This window comes from Canis lupus, chromosome 36, assembly GCF_003254725.2.
Source record: "Canis lupus dingo isolate Sandy chromosome 36, ASM325472v2, whole genome shotgun sequence".
In the NCBI taxonomy this organism is placed as follows: domain Eukaryota; kingdom Metazoa; phylum Chordata; class Mammalia; order Carnivora; family Canidae; genus Canis; species Canis lupus.
In genome coordinates, this window is record NC_064278.1 from 9,985,510 (window position 1) to 10,010,252 (window position 24,743).

General features: G+C 37.1%; 2 protein-coding genes across 43 annotated transcripts in view; one reads left to right on the plus strand and one right to left on the minus strand.

Annotated features, from left to right (window-relative positions):
• GRB14 (growth factor receptor bound protein 14) overlaps positions 1 to 24,743 on the minus strand; it is a 163,440-nt gene that overhangs the window by 116,645 nt on the left and 22,052 nt on the right. Inside the window, exon 2 of the mRNA XM_025471032.3 lies at positions 14,916 to 15,006. Coding sequence (XP_025326817.1) covers positions 14,916 to 14,947 — 32 coding nt within the window. The 5' untranslated portion in view covers positions 14,948 to 15,006. The remainder of the gene's footprint in view (positions 1 to 14,915; positions 15,007 to 24,743) is intronic.
• The window catches only part of LOC112674662 (sterile alpha motif domain-containing protein 1-like), a 97,217-nt gene that overhangs the window by 1,862 nt on the left and 70,612 nt on the right, over positions 1 to 24,743 (plus strand). For 3 of the 42 annotated variants that reach the window (XR_007408730.1, XR_007408746.1, XR_007408763.1), the window contains exon 2: positions 2,236 to 2,282. The exons of 36 other annotated variants lie outside the window; for them this stretch is intronic. The gene's annotated coding sequence lies outside the window, so the exon portion shown is untranslated. 3 more of the 42 variants (XR_007408729.1, XM_049106352.1, XR_007408747.1) reach the window with 3 other exon arrangements.

The following is a 24,743-nucleotide window of genomic DNA, read 5'->3' on the forward strand; positions in this document are numbered from 1 at the left end:
GCCACCCAAGGACAGAAGGGTGGTCCTCCTGAGGGATACCATTCCTAGTACTCATCATGACAGAAGTTAACACGTATGGATGCTGTGAGCCAGGCAAAGCCCTGGCTCCCATCCGGGTCCCTGAATATGGTCTGTGAGCTTTAAGAGTTTCATGTAAAACCATGCAGTTATATTGAGGCCACTCCAGCAAACTAGAAAAGAGGTTATATATTTGCAGAGAACTTGAACTAAAGACATAACTCCTCCTCCTTCCCCCTCTAAAACGGTATACGCTGGGCATCTAACAGGAAGGGGAATCCGTGGTTAAAGTTTGTGCCCACCCTGCTCCCAGCAACCAACTCACTCTCTCTCTCTCTCTCTCTCTCTCACACACACACACACACACACAAAGAGCAGGCTGTCTTTTTTGTCGCAGAAAAGGGTGGTTGAAAACTGTTTATATCTTCGGAATCACTGGAGTAATATTTCCCAATAGTGTGTCCTGCTCTACTTCCCAGGATAAATGTTTAACCTCAAGAAAGAGTATTCATTTGTTGGATTGAGATCTCAATCGTGTCTCCCCTCTCCAGGCATTTTTCTCGTTTAGTGAACATCCAAGGAGTATCCATTTGCAGGCTTTATGTTCCTTCTCTAACCCCCATGGCAAAAATTATAACGCCTGAAGTCATCAGGGACGAAAGCAAAACGAACAGGTCTCTGAGGGATGGGAACTTAAATAGTTGTGTCTTGTAGACTGGTGTTAAATATTGAATTTGCATCTAGAGACCTTGAGGCTCTGTACCAAGAACTACTAGAATTAGCTCATTCACATTTCTGAAGCAAGCCAACAAAAGAACTAGTTTTTCTCCCTAAGAGGTTTACAAAAAAATAATTCTAGGGATGCCCAGGTGGCTCAGCGGTTGAAGGTCTGCCTTGGGCTCAGAGCATGATCCTGGGGTCCCGGGATCAAGTCCCACATCAGGCTCCCCGCACGAAGCCTGCCTCTCCCTCTGCCTATGACTCTGCCTCTTTCTGTGTGTCTCTCCTGAATTAATAAATAAAATCTTAAAAAAAAAATAATTCTAAACAACTATGCAATCTAAAAGCAGAATACTATGAGACCTGGTACAGTCTAGAAGGATACAGAGGCATTTTTTCATCAAAAAGGAAGTCGTAACGGGAGATTTTCCTTCCCATAACTAACAAAGATTTCTGAAACCATGAGGCAGATGTGTTGGGGCCAAGATTTCTGTAACACTACGGTATCTTGGTACCAAGATTTCTGAAACATTAAGATATCTTGGCACCACGATTTCTGAAGCACCAAGGCAGGTATCTTGGGACCAAAGACTGGATCCTCCCCTGTTGTCCCTTTTGACTTGAACCTGTAAAATGGCAAAGGAAGCAGTTTGCCTTCTGACCCCTCTCCCACTGTCTGCCCCTTTGCTCCTTCCCTTCCTTTCTCTCCCTAGGGATCCTAGCCTTTCTACCCTTCAAGGAAAAGGTGACTTCCCTGCTCTACTACTCTCCCTTCCTTTACTCATCAGTTCAAATTTCTGAACCCTTTTTGTTGAGAAAGATGACATACATCCAGAAAAGAAGTTCACACACAAAATTGTATGATGACTTATCACTAGACAAACACTGATGGCAGGTCATGAATTGCAGTCAGCCTCGAAAAGCCCCTCCCTCCAATCCAGATGTTCATGGTAATTGGCTCGACTTGATTCCCTTAAGGTTTTATTTACAATATTCTTTTTCAAGTAGCTGTAGCTCTTTCATTCTTCTATTGTATGTGACTACCACAGTTTATCCATTCTACTGTTGGTAAGCATCTGGACTATTTCCAGCTTCTTACTATTATTAATGCTGCTGCGAGGAACATTTTGTATATGTCTTTTGATGCACATGTGTATATATTTCTGGATGGTATATATGAGTGGCACTGTGAGGTCATGGTACACATATGTTCAGCTTTGGTAAATCTGCTAATTTCTCAAGTGAATTGTACCAATTTCACCCCCTGGCAGCATAAGTTTCTACAGCTCTTCACATCCTTAAGGATTGGAATATTACTCAAATTTTCACAATAGACATTCTGGTTGAGTATGTAGCCTTATTTCAGACCTTTCCTGATGAATAATGAGGTCGAGTACTTTTTCAGGTGATTATTTGCCATTTGGACATCCTCTTTCGTTAAGTACCGATTCAAGTCTCCGCCCATTTTTATGTTGCCTTTTTTTTATTCTTTTATAGGAGTTCTTCATATATTCTAGTTACCAGATCTTTGTTAGTTAGATTTGGTAAGTATATTCCTCCATTAGGTGTCTTCCATCTTGTAACTCTTAATGGTATCTTTTGACAAATAGAGGTTCTTTTAAGTATTACATAGCCAAAGTTATTTTTTATAGCTATTAGTTTATATCCTGTTAGAAATTTTCTGTATCTATTCCAGAAGTTTATTGTTTTGCCTTCCACAGTTAAATCTGTCATCCAACAAGAAGGATATTTTTATCCCAGGGTAGGAAAAGTGTGAAGGTGTGAGGGTGTAAAGATATTTCTTTTCCCCATATAAATAGGTAATTTTTACAGCTTCATTCATTGAAAGGATTTTCCTTTCCTTACAACTTTCCAGTGACTCTTTTGTCATCATTTAATAGTCCACCTGTCCGGGACGTTTTCTGGGCCCTCTCTTCTACTGCATTGGTTTACTTATCAGTATTTATACCAAAATTGCATTGCCTTAATTACTACAATGTATAAAAATTCTTAATATTCATTAAAGCAAGGTATTTTATTTTGTTCTTCAATTTATTAATTTTAGAATTAGCTTCACGAGTTTTACAAAGAGCTGCTGGGATTTTTTTGTTGGATTGCAACACATCTATAAATCAGTTCAGAGAAAAATAATATTTAAAAAAAATAACATTCTCAATCCAAGAAATTGCTGTGTCTTTCCATTTGGTGTATCTTTAATTTGTTGCAATGATATTTTATAGTTTTCTGCATAGATACTTTGCATGTATTATTAAACATGCTCTTGGATATATAATATATTTATTTGGGTACCTTTTTAAAATTTGATTTTCTATGATCTTTTTATCCACATCATTACTTCCATACATTAATTTTAAAAATTTAACTGAAAACATTTTTAGGTTTTCAATATACATGAATGACCATATACTATTTATGCATAATAATGACAGTTTTATTTATGTCTTTCTAATTTTCATATCTTTTATGTTTTTCTAGCTTTACCACACTGCTTAGGAATTTGAGTACAATGTTGAATACGAGTGAGGATAGCACAGATTTTAGTTTTATTGTTGATCTCAAAGGAGTAGATATTAAATAAAATATTGTCATACCTTTGTCATAGATATCCTTTATCAGATAAGGGAGGAGGGCTCCTTCATATTGCTTTTTGCTAAAAAAAAATTGGAGGTGGGAAGGGGCAGAGAGAGAGGAGGAGAGAGAATTTCAAGCAGACTCCCTGCTAAGCAAGGAGCCTGACTTGGGGCTTGATTTCACAACCCTGAGATCATGACTTGAGCTGAAATCAAGAGTCGGCCATTTAACCAACTGAGCCACCCAGGCACCCCCTGCTAATAATTGTTAATCAGGAGTGGATATTGAATATTATTAAGCTGCTTTTCTGCATCTACTGAGTTGATGGTTTGCCCCCTTGGTTCTAGTAAACCAATGAATAATGTTGACTTTTTAAATGGTAAACTAAACTTACATTAACAGTATAAACCCTACTTATTCTTGCTTATATAGTTTTGATCTTTAAAGTTTTTGTAACTATGTTCATGAGTCAAATGGTCTGCAGTTTTCTCATAAAAAAGAAATATATTCATTTATATATAAAATACATATAAAATAAATATTAAAATATGTTTTATTAAATATATAATATATTTAATAAGGTATTATTAAATATTTTATATTAAATAAATAATAAGGTTTTTAAGATTTTACTTTTTTTGAGAGAGAGAGGAAAAGAGAGCAGGGGGAGGGCCAGAAATAGGAATAAGCAGACTCACCACTGAGTGCCAAGCAAACTCAGAGCTTGGTGCCAGGACCTTGAGATCATGACCTGAGCTGAAGTCAGATGCTTAACCCACTGAGCCACCCAGGCATGCCCCTCTCATAATATTCTTATGAGGTGTTCATATAGGGTTATGATGGCCTAGAGATAGGAAGTGGTTTTTGTTTTTCTTTCCTCTAAGGGTATATATAACATTGGTGTTATTGTTCCTTAATTATTGATATAATTTACTTGAAAGCCATATGACCCTGTGGTTTCCTTTGTGGGAAAATGTATAATAAATGATTTAATGTCTTTAATAGTTATAGGACTATTCTTAATTCTTATTACTTCTCATGTTGATTTTGACAAGTAGTATTTTCTAGGAATCTATCTTGTTCATCTAAATTTTCAAATATTTTAGCAGAAAACTATTCGTATTTTCCTTTTACATTTTTAATACATAAAGGATTTATTGTTTTGCCCTACTCTTTATTCCCTAACATTGAATATTTGTGCCTTCTCTTTTTTTCTTGATTATATTCACCAGAATTTATCAATTCCAAAGCTTTCCAGGAATGATCTTATTGTTTGTTTCTGTTATATAAATAATATAGAATAAAAATAAGTAATATAAACAATATAATTGTTTACTTCTATTTTTATCTTTCCTATTTTCCTCTTTCTATTTTTATCTTTCCTATTTTCCTCTTTCTATTTTTATCTTTCCTATTTTCCTCTATTTTCTTTGGTTTTATTTGCTCTTCTTTTTTTTTTTTTCTCTAAATTTTTTACATTGCAGTGTTTAGCTCTTTGATATTTAGCTTTTCATATTTTTTTTAATATTCACATTTCCAAACATATATTTCCTTCTAGGTATGACCATAGCTGTATCCCTGAAGTTTTAATCAGTTATATTTTCATTACTATTCAGTCCAAAATGTTTATATTTCCGTTGTGGTGGTGTTTTTCCTAGCCGTCTTTATATTTTGTTCTTTTTCTAATAGATAGCTTAATCACTTTGTTGTTACAGAATATAATCTATATGATTTCAGTCCTTTGAAATTTGTTGAAACTTGCTTTATGACCCAACATATGGTCAATATTTATAATATTACATGTGTGCTGGAAAATAAGGCGTTTTTTGCAGTCCTTGGGTTTACTGTTATATATAATATGTCCATTAGCTCAAACATGTCAACCACGTTGTTTACATTCTCTGTTTTTGTACTGATTTTTTGTTTGTTGTATCATTTTCTGAGAGATGTTCTACTACAATCTCCCACACTGTGAATTTCTAAATTTATTTTCACTCTGTGTGTTCTATTGTTGCTGTGTCTTAAGACTGTATTTTTAGAGGTTAGTTTAATGTGTTACATGCAAAACATGTTGTGGCATGTTAGAATGATTGGGTCTTCATGGTAAATTGAAGCAATTAATATGTTTAAATGGCCTCCTTTACTTCAAGTATCTTTTCTGCCTTCAAACATCTTCAACATCTGTCTGATGTTAATACGGTTTGGTTGATGTTTTATGGACTTTTTTTTTCCATCTTTGTGTCATTTTTCTTTAACTTCATGTTTAAAAGTGTCTTTTGTGAATAACATATGATTAGGGCTTTTTGCTCATTTGATTTTTATCCAATCACATGATCATTGCTCTTAATTGAAACATTTAAACATTTTGGGTTAAATCTCTGTCCCATTGACTGCTCTCTCCTTATCTATTTCTGTGTGCCTTTAATCCTTTTTACTTATCTTCTTTTGGACTATTTCATATTAGTTCATCTTTACCCCCTCTGTTTATCCATTTGTCCCATCAGATCCACTTTCCATACTTTTCCACCTGCCCTGGGCTGTAGGAAGGTCAATTTTATGGATGACATAAAAGTAATTCCTTGCTCTCTGATATCTGGTTGGTTTTGTTCAAAGGAAGCCACCAGCAGGAGATTAAACAGTGAGGAGAATATGAAGTTGGGATATCTATTCTCTTTTCCACTATCTGCCAAGTTGCACAGTCCACTGCTTGTGTAGGTGTTACTTGACCCTCCTCATAGGACTATATGGAAATTTCAGGCTGGGAGAACTGCACAAATGCTGTTACTGCTGTTGCTGTGAGTGACAAATTGTCCCTTATCTCGGACCCAGGAATCTTGTGTCTTCAGCCAGGGCCCTTGAAACTACAGTAGAATAATTTTTCAGCTTGCAATTCAGTCAAGTAAAATCTCAGACCCTTCACAGTTCCTGACACAATAGAGTTCTACACTATCTCCTCTTGTTGTATTTTGTTTTGTTTAAACTTGTTCACATCTTTATGAGGAGCTCCTTTATTAAGGTCTCTTAAAATGACCTAGCTTGAGTATGCCATCTCTTTCCTCGTTTTTTAAGTTGGAAGTAATGTACATTTTTACTATTCATTCAATGATTCTATCAGAGATTACAACATATATCCTTGATTAACCAAAATACATTTGTTTAATTTAACCAACTTTCCAGGCAGTGCAAGGATCTTAGAATACTTTATCTCTATTTACCTTTCTCTCAACTTTTATGTCACTGTTTTACATATGAATCTCTGCCTGTTTTGTATATGTGTATTGTGTCTTCATAATATATCATTAACATTATTTTACACAGTCAATACTCATTTGTTTTTACTCATATGTTTACCTTATTGTTGGTCTTTATTCTTTCTGAAATCAAACTTTAATCTACAATTTCTTCTAATGAGTCTACTGGTGATTAATTATCTGTTTTGTTTGTTTGAAATGTTTTTATTTTACCTTTACTTTTCTACGTATAACAACTATATTGTTATACCATACAATTCATCACTTCAAGGTACAATTCAATGGCTTTTCATATATACACAGATTTGTGCAGCCAACATTCCAATCAATTTTAAAACACTTTTATCACCCCAGAAAGAAACCTTGCTCATTAAAATGCTCTTAATTTTACCGATGCAACCCAAGTAATCACTCGTCTATCTTCTGTCTCTATAGAGTTTCTTAATCTGGACATTTCATATAAAATGAATCATACAAAATGTGGTCTTTTATGATTGGCTTCATTCACTTAGCTTAAGTTTTCAAGGTTCATGAATGTCGTGGCATGTATCAGTACTCCATTCCTTTTTTATTGAGGAATAATGTTCCGTCATATGTATGTATATTTTGTATCCATTAATCAATTGATTGATATTTGGATTTTTTTTTCATTTTTTGGCTATTGTGAAAAGTGCCACAATGAACATTTGTGTACAGAGTTTTTGTTTCTCTTTGTAACTTCAGAGCTGTATGATTGTTCCTTGTTTAGTCACTTAAAGAACTGCCAGAATATTTTCCAGACTCTGTACCATTTTATCTTCATACCAACAATGTATAAGAGTTCCAGTTTTTCCCCATTCTCTTTTTTTGTTTTTGTTTTGTTTTGTTTTTCCCCATTCTCATTACCACTTGTTATTATCAGTCTTTTCAGTATAACCATTCTAGTGAGTGCCACGTAATACCTCATTATGATTTTGAATTTGCATTTTCCAGAGAGTTAATGATGTTGAACATCCTTTCATGTGCTTATTGGCCATTTATATATCTTCTTTGGCGATATGTCAGATCCTTTCCCCACTTTTGAATTATTTGTCTTTTATTATTGAGTTATAAAAATTCTTTACATGTTCTACATTCAAGTTTGTTATATTTGTGACTTGCAAATATTTTCTTCCATTTTGTGGATGTCTTTTTCCTTTTTTGATGATGCCTTAGAATCACAAAGTTTTTAATTTTAATAAAGTCCAGTTTTTCTCCTTTGATACATATGCTTTTGGTGTCATAGCTAAGAGGACCAGGGTCACAAAGATATACTCTTATATTTTATTCTAAGAGTTATAAAGTTCTTGCTTTTATATTTAAGTCTATGATACATTTTTATATATGATGTGAGAAAGGAGTCCAACTTTTTTATTCCATATTTGTATGTCCATTTGTTTCCATTATCATTTATTGAAAAGACTAATTTTTTTCATTGAATTGTCTTGAGATCCTTGTCAAAAGTGAATTGACCATGAATATGAGGGTTTATTTTTGGACTTTCAGTTTTAGTCCATTGATCTACCTGTTTTTCTTAGGTCACTACTACACTATTTTCACTATTATAGATTTGTAGGAAGTTTTGAAATTGGGAATTGTGAGTTTTCCAAATTTGTTCTTTTTTTAAAGATTTTTTTAAGCTATCCTGGGTCCCTTGAATTTCCTTTTGAATTTTATTTTATTTTATCTTAAGATTTTATTTATTTATTCATGAGAGTCACAGAGAGAGAGAGAGAGAGGCAGAGACACAGGTAGAGGGGGAAGCAGGCTCCCTGCAGGGAGCCTGACATAGGACTGGGTCCAGGATCATGCCCTTGGCTGAAGGCAGCGCTAAACCGCTGGGCCACTGGGGCTGCCTTCCTTTTGAATTTTAAAGCCAACTTGTCAATATCTACAAAGGAGCCCGCTGAGGTTTTCCTAGGGATTGCACTGAATCTGTGCTTAAATTTGGGGAATATCAAGTCTTTTAATCCATGAACATGGGATATCTTCCCATTCATTTAAGTCTTCTTTGGTTTCTTTCAACCACATTTTGTAGTTTTCAGATTATAAATGTTATACTACTTTTCTTGAGTGTATTACTAAGTAATTTTTGTATACTTATCTTGTATCCTGCAGCCTTGTGAAACTCATTTATTAGTTCTAATAGTTTTGGGGTGTTTTTTGCTGTTGCTTTTGGTGGATTCCTTAGGATTTTCTATATACAGGATCATGTCATTTGCAAATAGAGACAACTTTAGTTCTTATTTTCAATCTGAATATCTTTTACTTTGTCTTTTTTTTTTCTTTTCCTCTTCTTCCTCTTTTCCTTCTTGTCCTCCTCCTTCCCCTCTATTGCTCCTCCCTCTTCTTCCTTCTCCGTCTCCTTTGCTTCCTCCTCTTTCTTTTGTTTTTTTTTTTTCTTTTACTTAATTGCTCTGACTAAAGCCTTCAGTATAATGCTGAATAGAAATAGTGAGAACAAATATCCATGTCTTATTTATTATCTTAAGGGGGAGTATCTGATCTTTTAGCCTTAAGTAGGATATTACCTGTCAGTTGTCATAAGTGCCTTTTATCAGTTAAAAAAAGTTAACTTCCATTCCCCCACTTTTTCAGTGTTATTATTATGAAGGAGCATAGGATTTTGTTTCTTATTTATTCTTATTTATTATAAAAGCAATTTTACTTCTATCCACCCTCTCCCTTACTCTTAAGATGTTCTTTTATTCTGGGTTTTTAGCCAACTTCACCATGATGTACTTAGATGAGGATTTCTTTTTATTTATTTCTCTTGCAGTTTGTACGTGGTCTTGAATTTGTGACATAATATATTTTTTTATCAATTTGGAAATGTTTCCATACATTCTCTCTGTAAATAGTGCTTCTTCTTTCTCTTTTCTCCCTTTCTGGGATTCTAGTTTTACATATCTTAGACCTTATAACTGTGCCCTCCTTGTTTTTTAACCTTTATTATGTATTACCAATGTTTTTATTTCCCCATGCTTTGTTCTAGGTATTTTTTCCTGACAGCTGAGTTCAAGATATTAATGAACTCATTCATTCATACATAATTTTGGTTATGTTTTTAGTTTCTAAATACCCACTGCAATTCTCATTCTTCTCTCTTATCTCCTTGAAAATAATAGGTGTTATTTAGAATATGTGTTTGATAATGTCCATATTTGAAGTTTCTGCTTCTCTATTGTGTGCTATTTCTATTATATTTTATTCATATACTGTCGCTTTGTGCACCTGATTATATACTTTTATTGCTTACTTGACATTGATTTGCAAAATGACTTAGAAATAATTGAAAGCCTAGGATGATGCTAGTAGCTTCCTTTAGAAAGGATTGTATTTGCTTCTGCCTGATTCCTGAAGGAACTAGCATTCAGGAGTTACCTCATCTGGAGATGACTCAAATGTAAGCTTTAGGCCCCCTAAAGACTTATCTACTCTGATTGTCTGTCGTTGCTAGAGTACATCCACTTGGTGACCCATCTCTCATCAAAGGGTATTAACCAAGACTCCTTTCTCCACTTTTATAGTGCCTTGTTGTCTTAGCTCTCAAGAGAGCATAAAAAGTTGCTCTACCTTTCCACTTTCCTCTATAATTGATAAAATGTTTCATTTGATCAAGCATTTTCATCAAATCTAAACCTATTAAAATAGGACTTTTGTAGTCTCCACCCTCCCAACTCCATGCTAGCTGTGACAGCATTGCAATTTGTAAATTGTGGAAAAGGCTATCTGAATTAAGAACCATACAGTTTTTTAAGTAGTTTTTAGAAGTTAAAGTCCACCCCTGAGTCTAAGTTCTTCTAAGATAGGGGTTTGCTGCTATGGCCAGCTAGTGCTGGACTTATTTCATAGGAACACAATCTGTTAGAGATCCCATTATCTTCTGGTAAGTCGTCTACTGTCACAAATGGCCATTTAAATAATCTTTGCACCTAGTTAAAAATGAAGCTTCTAAGAGCAATAATTGAGCTGACATGCAAAACTACCTGTACTTCTTATGAATTTATCCATTCATCTCCTCCCATAGTCTTCAGATGTTTGTCTTGACTCATGTAAAAATTGTGGCATGCTTATAAGTTCCTATAATGCCCCAATTAAGTCCCATTACTAAAAATGTTTCAGCAAATTTGTGATATGCCTGCCTGTGTTGCTCTTGCTTTGTGAGAAGAAATTTGGAACTCCAAAACTATCAGTCTGACACTTTTATGAGCTACTACATTCTATAGAATATCATTTTTTAAAAAGTGGAAAGAAAACCACAACAGTACTCCAGGGAGCATGCTTTATTCTCTAGCCCTGGAAGCATGATTTTTATAGTGAGTGCCTTTCAACACACCTGTGCCTGTCTTTATTAGATCAAAAATGTGCACTCTCTTAGTCTCCTGAATTCCAGATGGCTCACAGGGAGTCTGCTACCAACTTTTTAAATGAAAGTGTAAAGTACAGCTATTTTACATTTCAACTTTTATTACTTTCAGTGGCTGGATATAGTTCCTTTTTCATTGTTATTATTTTTTTAATATAAACAAATTAGGTATCTCTTAACATCAGTTCCAGCAGAGCCAAAGACTAGCCTTTGAAAAAAATGCCTTAAATGAACATCAGGATTAAATAAGGAAAATAAGGGGGGGGGGGGGGGAGAGAGAAAGAGAAAGAAAAAAAGAAGGAAGGAGATAGTGGCAAGATAAAATATACGTAAAAATTTACTTAAGGAACATTCTGCAGAAATTGAAATCTCAGGTAACAGTTTTTAAATCAGCAATGCACCATGGATTTGGCCTAAGGAAATCTGAAAATATGCCTGAAGAATACTGCTATATCTTTATTTCCCTCAGGAACCTCTTTTTTGCTTATAGTTCTAAGGAACTTGGATTTTCCAAGAAAATTAGAATGTACCTGCAGAGTTCAAATGCTTGTGTAAGAAAGCTCAGTGTATTGTAGTCCATTTACAATATTCTGCACTTTGTGTACAAATGCTTCATTTGGTTTTAGTTTATGTTCGTTTCCTTATCCTCAGCATTGGCTTTGACTTCTTTTTTGTATATTTTGGTTGTTGCTTTTATTTTTAATGTTATCTTACTGTATGTGTGCGGGCCAACCTCAGATGTTTTTGGAATGAACCTAGTGATGGGGAGATGAATATATAATAATAGCTATAATAATAGCTTATAATGATTACCGTGTACTCTACAGCTTTGTGAAGAGCTAAATGACCCACAAAGTGGGTATGGACAAAGAAACATTATTTTGTTAAGGCTATTTTGCTTTTGTATTTTCCCTTCTACTTATACCTAGCTACTATGTATTAGGGATCTCTCTTTTATTGGACACTCGAATACCAAAGGAATAGGAGGAAGCTAGAGGTAAGATTTCAACCTCTCTTCCAGTGCCAACCCCATATCACTATACCCATCTAAGGCCCACTTCCCATTTCTTCTTTGAATCCCCGAATGTCTCATAAGAGGATCTATCCAATGAGCAGATGATGCCTAGATAGGTATGCCTTTGCTTTAAGGATAAGATGGGCCATTCATTCCTTTCTTAAGCATTGATGCAGAAGGTACTGTCTAATGGGAATGGTGTTCTAATAGTAAGCTAAACCAGACCTTGTCTCAGCCTTCAAGAAACTTAGACAATATTTTAGCAAGCACATGATTTTATAGGAGTACAATTGACAACTTAGAAATAGGTATGAGAATAATGATATTTCTTTTGGCTCAATACTGAAATCTAGTCTTTAATGCTGAGCTGCTATTTTGCCTAATGGAAGATACTCAGTTGAGTTCATTCTTTCTTATCTACTGATTTCTTTTTGCCACATGAGGATTTATAAGTCATGCTCAAAATTTAGTTCATCATTCTCTCTTTTTTTTTTTTATCATCATTACCCCCAGCTTCACCACGAAGAGGGGAGAGGCCCTCAGGCCCACTCTCCCCTCTCTCCCCTCTGTCCTCTGCCCCCTCTGGGTCCCTCCTCTGCACTCCCTCCCACACCAGCCTGGGCCTCCCCCTTCTTCAGTCTTTGCTGCTCCTTCCCTCCTCCCTCTCCCCCCTGCACTGTTCTCCAAACACAGCCTCCCTCCGTGTTCTCCACGGTCCCTCCCTCCGTGTCCACTCTTACCTGAAGGAGAGCTAGACATCATGTCGTTCAGCCCTGCTTTTGCTACCCGGACCCTGACCCCACAGGATTCGGGCAATGGGCCCCAGATGCACATGCATGAACCCGAGATCCCACAGGTGTCCCCTGACTCTGTCTGGGGTACCTGCCTTGGCGGCAGGAATCCAGGGACACAGCCCTGGGCGGGCAGGAGCTTTGTGCACTCTGGCATCTGTCCTCTTCAGGCCCCCCTGTGCCCACTCTGACCCCCGGGGCACAGGCGGGCCGTGAGCCAGAACGTGGCATCCAGCTGGTCCCCTCGTCCGTGTTCCCATCGCAAGCAAGTCCACTCCCCAACGGGGAAGGTGGAAGCCTAATTTCCTTAACCGGTAGAGGAGGATGGCTTGTGACTGTCCTGCTGCCTCTGTGTTTCTCTGGCTCCACGACCAGCTCCGGGTTTGTGGCAGGTAGCCTGACCTCTCGCTGCACTTTGATGTGACCGTCGACATCGCTGGGAGTTTCTCATGTGCTTCTCACCATTTTCCTCCAACACATCTTGTGGTTTGGGGAGTGAGGAGGCAGGAGCTGTGAACCCAAAGCCGCCACCGCAGATTTAGGGGCACACGTTCACTAGGACAGTCCACTGATGGGCGAAGGCTGAGCAGGCCAGAGAGCGCAACACAATGAAACTGACTGGGCGGATCAGTGTAGACTCTGCTGTCCTGTCTGGCCCGGACCTGTGCACAGGAATCCAACAGGGCACATCACTCACAGCACAGCTGAGTCCTCGGCTGGGGCCACACTGCGCCTGCATCCTGGGGCCGGGGGCGGTTGTGCCTTAGATGGAGCAGCCGGGGAGAGACGCCCTTGGGACCCACAGCAGACGATCAAGAGCACGAATGCCCAACACAGAAAGTAAGATCACGAGAGTCATGTTTAGTTGGTGGAGTTTTTTCGTTTTTGTTTTTTGGGGTTTTCTTTTTCTTTTTTGCTTTTCTTTTTTTTTTTTTTTTTTTTTTGGCTGTTTCTCTCCCGCTTTAAGTGAATAAGGTCACACGTGAACAAAAGTTGAACGCATGGTACACGGGGACCTGGCTGCCTATATGTCCGTGCGTGTACGTATGTGGAACACTATCCGTGTGGGGTTGGCTTACAGAAGAAGGTGGCCCCTGTCTGTGACCACAATACCACATAACACTGAGGAAAACTGATAGTAATGAACATGTCACATCCGAATGCAGATTTCCCCAATTGTCCCAAAACTGTCTTGTGTAGAATTTTTGGATAAGATTAATTGGGTTTATACAGTTCATTGGCTGCTACGTCTCCACCTTTTTGACTCCTGATTCTAGAACATTCCTCCCACGTCATTGACTCTACGAAGCATCCAGTTGTTCTGCAGAGTGGCCTTTCTGTGTGGTGTTTCCCTATACTGCCTGGACACAGGGATGTAGGTCTGTGGGTCTGATTACCGGGTGTCCTAAGGGCAGAGCCGGGGGACTTGGTGTCAGCCACTGCACATTGCGTCACATTCAAGGCCCGTGGCGTCAGCACAGCCGTGCTCAGCTGTGCAGCTGGATTCAGGAGTGAACCCCACATGTACTCCCTGTAAAGCCACATCCCCATCACGGTGACGGGGGAGCCAGCGCAGGGCAAGCGCAGTCCCCGGGCGGGGAGTGGCAAACATTGCGTTCCCTCCTCTGCACGTCTGTTTCATCTGCATGTCTGCAGACTCATGAGCCTCTATTTCCTCGTGTTTTACAATAAACTGAGTCTTTACACGTCCATGCTCAGCACCAGACCCTCCTGCATGTGGTTGTTCCCACCAGAGCACCTCCCACATCCCATCACACAGCACTGGCTCTCCCCCTGGACTCTGCCTGCCTCCTGTCAGGGACCGGCCCTTTCTGTGATGCAGCTCCAGTGGGAGGGATGTGCCTGTGATGGCTAAGTGATCCTTCGGTGACAACAGAGGGTGTTGAGCTGTACAGTCACATGCGCTATGTGGGATGTGTTCTGAGCGGCTACAACAGAAGGCTTCTATTCGAGCCACAGTCCTGTACATAATGCCCAAGATTTCCAACTTTCATTGGAAAATCAGTCATCATACCACCAACCAGGAAGATCTCAAACCAAATGAAGGACAGTCAGTAGACACCAACGTTGAGATGACACACACATTAGAACTACGAGAGAACAACTACTATGAGACATACCTTGTGCAGAGATCTATACCGGGGATTTCCATCCCTACCTGTAGGATCCATTGGAAAATTTGGGAACGTCGTCTGCAAATTCTTTAGGAAGCTGAGGAAAATAGATGGGTATCATTCAGGAGCTTCCTTTGACTTGATATCCCAGGTGCCATCTCTCCATATACATATATGAAGAAAGAAAGTCTATTTTCCTGTTTGAAGGATTGCCCCATCTGGCTATTAGAGCCCAAGACCATCAAAGATTTGAGTCTTTTCCCCCCTTCTCATTCTAATTCCATGTGGCTACCAGTTAAACCATGTCAAGTAGTCAGTTTGTCGGACAGTTGCAATCTTTAATATAAATAAGAAGCTACTATTCTGATTTTATATGTCAGTGTTAGAGACATTTTTAGCAAGAGTCATATCTACTAATACAATCAATTTCAGGTCAAAGTAGAAGATTAGACTTGGGTCTGAGGTGAATTTAGACTCTAGAACTGTTAGTCCTGCAAAGGTAGGGACTATATTTATCTTGTTCATTACTCTCTATTTTAGAGTACCTGGTCCTTAGCATTTAATATATCTGAATGAGTGAAAATTCTATCTTCGTAGGCCACTGAGAAGTAGCCACTCAATTGTCTTCTCTCTTGGTGGCATCAATTATATCACACAATTTCTTTTGAACTTCTTGGTAGGCTGTAGTATTCTCATTTTATAGATGTCAAAAATTAAAGTAGTTAAATAAGTTTCCTGTTGTCACAAAGCTAAAGAATGAATTTGGAACCTTGATGTAGAGAAGTTCAAAGCCCAAACCCTTTCTGTTACATCATGGAACCCATGGGAATAAATCAAACTAAATAAATCAGAGATCACAATTAAGCTGGCACTATCAGGTAAAGCTTCTTGGAAAAGATTTATTTGAACTAGGATTTAAAGGTTGTTCAGCATTTCAACCTAGATATCAGCGGGAAGCCTGGGTGGCTTAGTGGTTGCGCCTGCCTTTGGCCTACCTAGCGCATGATCCTAGAGTCACGGGATCAAGTCCCACATCAGGCTCCCTGCATGGAGCCTGCTTCTCCCTCTGCCTATGTCTCTGCCTCTCTCTCTCTATGTCTGTCTCTCATAAATAAATAAAATCTTTTTTAAAAACCCTAGATATCAGCAAAGCTAAAGGGGCAAGCTATTGCATATTATACTGGAGAAACATAAAGTAATAAAATCCAGCTTTATATAACTAAAAGTGATAGAATGGTAGGAAATGAATCCAGAGAAGTCTGACACATCATTAAATTCTGGAATAGCAGATTAAGGAAGTTGAACATCCTTCTAGAAGTAATCAGAAGCAAACAAAGTTTTTAAAGAAGATATGGAACATGATTAAAGCCATGCTTCAGAATGATAATTCAAATTTACCTGTTTCTCACTTGGCAGTAAGGAGACTAGTTAAGATGTTTTTAAAGATAATGCATGTGATGGCAGTAAGAGGAGAGACAAAGGATTCAAAGAACCGAGTCTCAAAGCAACATAGGTAGGGGAATTCTGTGAGCATTAACAGAAACAAGAGGATGATGTAGGAAGACCATGCATTTGATTTTGTAGACATTACATGTGTATTGTTTGTACTGCATCCAAATGTAGGTGGCCAGCAGAAAGTTGGAATGTGAGCCTGTAGCTTGAAAAGTCTCAGCTAGAGTCAGCTAGCTGAGGATTCTTCTGCTAGGAGGCAATAATTGAGATCACTGGGTAAATGCGATTATCAGAGGCAAGGGTATGAAAAGTAAAGAGTAAAGACTTGAACTAACCTCAGTCAGGAACATTTCGGGTGCAGAAGGAGGAAGAAGAAGCCTCAAAGTAGACAGAGAAGGCGCGGTCAAAGAGGTAGGTAGTTATTACTTCCCTCAGGGGGTTATTTCTGCTGGTTTCAAGACTGAGAACTACTGTCTTAGTTTAATGATAGAAAATGATGAAAATAGCTAGGAGGAAGTAAGTTGGTAAATATGGATTAGGCCAAGGCAAATTTGATGAGCTGAATAGAAATTTTTTGTGGCCATTTACTAAAAAAAAAAATTTATTTTACAATGCTACTTCAAAGCTGCCTTATTTTGCCAAATTTTCTCCCGCTATTTTGAATTAAAGTAATAGGCAATACTAATGGATAATGGATTCCTAGTAAATTCTTAAAACATTCAGCCATATTCTTCTAAGCAATGTTTTGATTCAAATGTGAATTGAAATACTAGCAATTGATGTAATAGCAGACTTTGAAATGAAAATAGTCAATAGAATGACTTTATCTCAGCTATTAACGTACTCTTTCTAATATTTTGTCTCTGAAATGCTAATCCCCCTTTGCCCTCTGGTTTCCTATAGTCAGTAAATTAGATAATCTCATTTTACTTTTTAAAATTTCCAATTTGACATAAGTAACATTTGCTTCTCTATCCTTTCATAATGTTAAAGCCATGGAAATAATATTCTATCTACAGATATTTTCGATTGACAAGCATACAACATATTTCTACTGTTTCAGTATGTAATACTTTTATATAAGTAAACAAAAAGTGAAAAAGTATCTTTATTGTTCAAGATCAAAACTTGTTTCGTCTTAAAGGTGTGCATATTTCATAGCTTTCTGAATATATTTTGCTAATTTAGCCTAGTTCTTTTTGAATAATAAAGGCTTTAGAAAATTGCTTTTCAATTACAGAAAGAATTTTTCTTCAATTAATCTCTATTATTAACTTCAACTGACAGGAGAACCAGAGAAAAATCTGTGTAAATGCACAGACCATTTAGAAATTGTAATCTCTGTGTTGATTTGTTGTCATTTTTAAAGAACATTTTGATTGGCAAAAAATAAGAAAAGGAATCGATGTCGTAGTAAATATGTTAGGAGAAGACAAGTAGAATAAAAATTAAACCAAAAAAAGATGAGAAATACCCAATGGAAATTTAACAGAATGGTCTCCAGAGTCTAATAATTCATTATTGCAAGGTGAAAATATCAAATCTCCTATTTGTAATTATTTCTTATCTGAAAAATAGAAAATAAGTTAAGCTGTATTAATCTTTTAATATAGATATTTACACTGGCACCCTCATTGCCTGTATTTATCAAGAAAGCATGGATCATATGATGTGTGTAAAGTATATCAATAGTATATGGTATTATCCAAAGGTCTTTAAGAATTACTCCATCCTTCTTGGGTTCCCTTTCAGTATTTTGCCATGTGTTGCAATTTCCTTGTTCCATTAAGTGAATTTAAAAATATTTTATTCTAAGTATTATAACCTTTAAATATTTTATAACGAGGAGGACAATGACCATGTTCATTTTGTTATACAAAGAAGTTCACTGGCTTTCTTGTTGAAGTGCTTAAAATGATTGTTTAATTAAAAGATAGGTTACACATTTTTCTCTTACACATTAAATAAGTGCTCCAAATTTGAACTTTGCTGCAGTGATAAGTGGGCCTCAATAGAATGTTACCTTGTAGATATTTTTTGAGAAAAGAAAGATTTTAATTCATCCCATCAAGATTAAGTTGATGTTTTAATAATGAGTGATTCACTGTTTCTCATTAATATAGCAAAATATTTTTAAAATGGATCTTCAGGGCAGCCCAGGTGCCTCAGCAGTTTAGCGCCACCTTCAGCCCAGGGCCTGATCCTAGAGACCTGGGATAGAGTTCCGCATCGGGCTCCCTGCATGGAGCCTCTCCCTCTGCCTGTGTCTCTGCCTCTGTGTGTGTGTGTGTGTGTGTGTGTGTGTGTGTGTGTCTCATGAATAAATAAATAAAATCTTTTAAAAAATGGATCTTCAGAGGCGTTTCCATTGTTATGTGATTTTGCTGCATTTTAATAGCAGATACAAATATGTCTTCTATACTCATAATAGCTTCTTAATTTTAAAAAATAACATTTTATAATCTGTTTAAAAATATTCTATACAATGATTTCACTGAATCTTGAACACATTGCTATAAGTATAACAGTGCAACAACTTCTGATCAGGTTTCAAAAACAAATGATTGGTCCCCAAGAAGCTACTCCCTTGTGTCATTTATCAAGTTGCTGAATTTCAACAAGATGTCTACGTATTTGGTAGATGAGACTGAAAAACAAGTATCAGAGTTTCCTAAGTGCTTTCCTTGATGTACTCATTCCATTGAAATATATAAATTTTTTGTGAAGTATCTTTTCATCTATGTCAGTCCTTAAAACCAGGTTTAAAAGGCTGAAATTGATTCTCAGATCACTAAATGTAAGAAGAAGGCTTTTATAGAAGTTAAGCATATTCACTTACATTGTTTTCACTAAAAACAATTATCAGTATTTTATTAAGAGTAACATTTTAGAGGTACTGAGTGGCTCAGTCAGTTAAGCGTCCGATTCTTGATTTTGGCTCAGGTCATGATCTTGGGGTTGTGGGATCAAGCCCCACATCAGGTTCTGTGCTCAGTGCAGAGCTGGCTTGAGATTCTCTCTCTCTCCCTCTGCCCCTTCCTCCACTCTCTCTCTAAAATAAATAAATATTTTTTAAAAGAAATAAACATTTTATAGGGGCGCCTGGGGCACTCAATCAGTTAAGCATCCAACTCTTGGTTTTGGCTCAGGTCATGACCTCAAAGTCATAAGATTGAGCCCCACATCAACTCTGCACTCAGTGCAGAGTCCACTTGGGATTCTTTCCTCTCCCTCCCCCTCTGTTCTTACCCCTGTGCTCTCTCTCTAAACTAACTCAATAAATAAAATCTTAAAAAATTAAACATTTATATATCATTAATAACTTTAAAAATTATCTAAACATTATTTCATCTTTAATCTCGCTTTATATTTTATTTCTATAACTGTGTTTTATTTCATACAACATGGTAATACATTAGTAGATATATATTTTTATAAGTTAATATGCATCTTTGAGATACATTAAATTTTTTCACTATTAAGGGTTTACTCTTGGGGTGCCTGGGTGGCTTAGTCAGTTAAGCATCTGCCTTTAGCTCAGGTCATGATCTCAGGGTCCTGGGATTGAGCCCCATGTCTGGCTCTCTGCTCAGCTGAGAATCTGCTTCTCCCTCTCCCTCTGTGCGCTCTCTCTCTCAAATAAATAAATTAAAGCTTTTATTAAAAAAAAAAGGGTTTACTATTCAAATAGTTTAAGTTCACTAAATCAATAAACTAGAATGAACAAAATAAAATGTTTTTCTAAGAGAATAATAATTATATTTAAGAGTAAAGAGTACTTTGATATCTATTACTATATAGGAACCAATGGAACTGTATTATCACTTTCATGGGCCCTATGCACTCTGCCTTTATGGGTTTCTTCCATCAAAAATATTTAACATTTTAAAACTGCATTGGTATAAAAATGAATATAATAGAACATATTAATATTACTCATTTTCTCTAACCTAAAAGTTCATTTGCTTCTTTCAATTTTAAGATAAGTTGAAACATTTTTATGATCCCCTTAAAGTATTGAGGGCCCTAGATCTTGTGCCACATTGATAAGTTGTCCCTGGCACCAACACCATAAGAGAGGAAATAAAGCTTCTCATATTTAGATTTTTGTTTCTGAACTGGTACACTATTAGTTGCAAAATAGACACATAAGGAACAGTTATACTTTTTAAGGAAGGGTTATTACAGAGGGTGTATATTTTCTCCAAATAATCCCTCAAAGGCATTAAATCTTCCTGTTTGAAAGATGGTGGATTCTTCAGAACAGCAGTTAGGACAAGTGAAAGGAGGGAATATGGACCTAAAGCTACACCCTAAGAACAGGTGCACAATGAAAGCAGATTATATACATTACAACCAGAATTGATAAAGCCAAAAGTGAGGGGTCCAATCTTCAGTCAGATTAAACCCTGAACTCCATCCCATGGCCTACAGGTCTGACCCTTCCCATCCTTTGCTGTTTCATCTTAGCCACATGGCTTCTTTGCCATACTTCCATCATACTGGCCTTTCTACTGTCCTCAAACAAGCATACTAGCTCACTCCAGCCTAAAGGTCTTTGCTGGCACATTCTTTCCCTACATTACAGTAAAGCTAGTCCCTTGTGTCATTTAGGCCTCTGCTTCGTGTCACCCCCACCCCCCGGGTCTTTTTTTAGCCACCCTTTTCCTTACGACACTGTTATATCATCCTGTTGTGTTTTTTCATTGTACGTATCACTGTCTGAATCTACTCTGATCATTCATTTGTTCATTATCTACCACCCCAAATGGAATATAAGCTCTGTGGTTGCAGAGAACAAGTCTGTCTTGATCACTTGTAGCCCAGCAGTGCCTAGAACAATGCCTAGCATTCAAGAAATACTTAACAAATTAATCAGTTGAGCTCAATTTCACGGCTACCTCAAGCCCTCCCTCTTCTACTTCCATTCAAGCAGCTCAGTTCATGGCACTGTCTACGATGTGACCTTTCCTTTTTAGGAATGTCATCTTTTTAGAAATTCAACACCTAGTTTAACATTCCGTATCTGAAAACAACAATCATAACAGATGCAGGATAGCCTAGTATACAACTTGGCAACTGAGGAAAACTTCCCCAAATATCTTAAATGCTCATATTTACTGGTGCTAAGAAACTTCACTTCACATGAGTATGTATCACACGATTATTAGCTAACTGAAACTCCCCGTTGTTTCATAAAACGTCTTGTGCTATAACTTAGGTGACAATTTTGATGAAATGACATCATGCATACAGTGATCATCTATCTGTTTCTCATAGTGGAGGCAACAGCAGAGAATGCAAGGCCTCATGTTTAAATGTGATCTAGCATCATATTTAGGCCCTCTTTCTCCAGCCATCGAGAGCTATTCCCAAACAGAGAGTTTTTCACTTTTGATAGGCTTACTGTCAAATGGTCACTAATTGGTACTACTCAGCTCTAAAATTAAACTATGGAAGATGATTTTGGAGTTCCCCAAACACCAATGTTGACTTCAGTCATGAATCCTTCTGGATTCTCTTCAATTTCGGTCCTTCCTGGTCAGACTTCGTTATCCATCCATCCCCACATACACTCACAAACCAATCAACCAGGAAGTGTTTATTTACTGCTGATGGTGTGCTCAGTACTGTGTTAAAGCTTTGTGGATATGGAGGTGAAGTGAAAAAAAAAAAAATCATTGCTGTTCTTAGAGAACTTAGAGTCCAGATAAGAGACAAAATTACTAGGCATTAAAAAGCATCGATGGTTGTTAACTGGATTTGTTGGGGTGATCATGTCACAGTATATACATATATTAGATTGTTATCTAGTACACCTGAAACTAATATAATGTCATATGTAAATTATGTCTCTTTCTTCCTCTCTCTCCTCTCTCTCTATATATATATTTGTATATAATATTATGTATATTGCTTTTATGTATTATTTATATATTTGTGTATATAAAATGGTAAAATAAAAGCAACAACACCAGCAACAAAAAGCACTGAATCTTAGAGGACAAAATACAACTATAAGAAGTGGACCTAGAGCTCATTCTCCAAGTAAGAGAGAAGGGCATTTCAGGCAAATGGATAAAAGGCATAAAGAAAGGATGAATATGGCTTGTTTGTGGATTTTGAGGAGACTGATTAAAATGGACTCTATGTTAGGGGAAAATAGTGGGAAATGCGGTTAGTTAGCAAATGAGAACGTATCATCAAGACGTTGAATGCTAGACAGAAGCATTTAGATTTGTTTGAGCAGAAAACTTGGAATTATATTTACTCTCATCTTTCTCCTGATGTCCCAAATTTGTAGAGAAAATAAAAGACTTCTTTTTGTTGAATAATTCCTTCCTGGAAGTCTTCTATTTGTAGTAATGACAGTCAAAACCCTCTGAAGGTATGTTAAGAATAGTGGTTGAAACCTCAAGCTGGGATTTTTAGCATTTATATGTTTTTTTCATAAGGTCCTTTTGCTATTTTTAAGCTTAAATAATTTGGTTTGGAGGAATGAGAGAAATGATCTTTAATGAGAGGTGACTTTTTTCTGACAGCAAATGGTTTTTTCAATTTCAGCTAGTCTTAGGACACATTTAACTATCATAAGCGGTTTTTGGTTTGTCTCAGGATCTGGAATAAGAATATATTAAATTCAGCTAGGTAATACATGCCTAAATATTAATATTTTTAAAAATATAAGTCATTTCTATCACCCTGTGAACTAAATTATTGTTAAAAGAAAGAAGAAAATTTGTGGAGCAGGTATTATGAACTACGGCATTGGTCAGGATAGACTAAGATAAATTACTGTAAAAAATTTACGTTCAAGTCCCGGTAGTGTAACAAAGCAAAGATTTATTTCCATCATGGGTTGGCAGGGGTCCTGTTCTGATAATTGCTCAGAGACCCAGGCTGACAGAAACATCATCATTTGCAGTTCCACCATCTGGAACACATGGTCTCCGGGCTCCCAGCCTCAGAGGAAGAGAGCATGGAAAATGGCACACTGGCTCTTCCGTGCTGTGACCCATTGGTCAGAACTAGTCACGTGGCTGTGGCCAAGTGTGCAGAATCTGGGAAATATAGTCCTCCACGTATCCAGGACAGGTGGGAACCAGAATCTGGTGGGCACTAGTAAGTTCTGCCAAGACACAGAGTCAGTGTGTTCCAGAGGTCTAATGTATTCTTCAAGAAAGCTGAAAGGAATAATATTATCCCCATTTCTGCAGATGAAGAAAACCAAAGTAGTGTGATGAGGTAAAAAGGAATTTGGGTCAGAGGTCCTGGGTTGGAACCTCAGCTCTGTTATATGTATACTGAGATATAAGACAGATCTGCTTACATCTCACTCCTGAGGCACACACACTTAAATTGTGCACATCACCACTGGATGGTTTCCCTGACCTGTAGCTGTCTTCCTGTAGCATTCTGAGATGCTCTCTCATCACTGTTCTATATGGCAACTACTGTGATAGTGGTCAATTTCTTCAAGGAAACGGCTGTTCTTACTCACAGTTTTACTTCTTGAGCCTTGCCCAGTAGCTGGCACCTGGTACTACTTAATATTTATTGAGGGAATAAATTTAAATACTTAACTCCTGGTCATCTGTTGTGCTAATAGCAATGTCAATGAAAATGACGATGTTGATGACGACACAAATCAGCTTGCCATATTCTAGCCAAGTATAGCCAAAAAAAAAAGTTTGTTTTGTTTTGTTTTGTTTTTTGCAAATTCCAGGGTTTTTAAAATCTGTAACAAAATTACCTAATATTACACGGTAGTAGACTGTATATAAAACTCACAGGCATGTTTATTTACTATTTTATTAATTTCCTAGGGCTTCTGTAACAAAGTGCCACAAACTGTGTGGCTTGAAACAACAGAAATATACTGTCTAGGGTTCTGGAGTCTAAAAGTTAACAAGACTGAGGGAGAATCTGGGGGCTGGGAGGGAGAATCTGTTCCATGCTCTCTTCCTGGCTTCTGGCGATGGTTGGCAGTCCTTGCCGTTTTTTGGTTTTTAGAGGCACCATTACAGTCTCTGCCTCCTTCACATGACCTTTGCCCTGTGTGCTTCTCTCCTGTCTTCTTGCAAGGATACCAGTCATACCATGTTAGGGCCCACCCTGATGATGCATCTTAACTTGATTACATCTGCAAAGACCCTATTTTGAAATCAGGTCATGTCCAAGATATTGGGATTTAGGACTCAAAATATCTTTTTATGGGATGCAGTTCAACCCATAACTATGAATGGTATTTTTTAAATATTTGAGCCAACATTGATAAGATCAGTAGACGTCAATTAAAAATCTAGATTTCTACTTCTCTCTTGAAAAATCAGAAAATCTTGAAAGAGATCATCTGCCTTCCTCCATGGATCAATCCCCTGT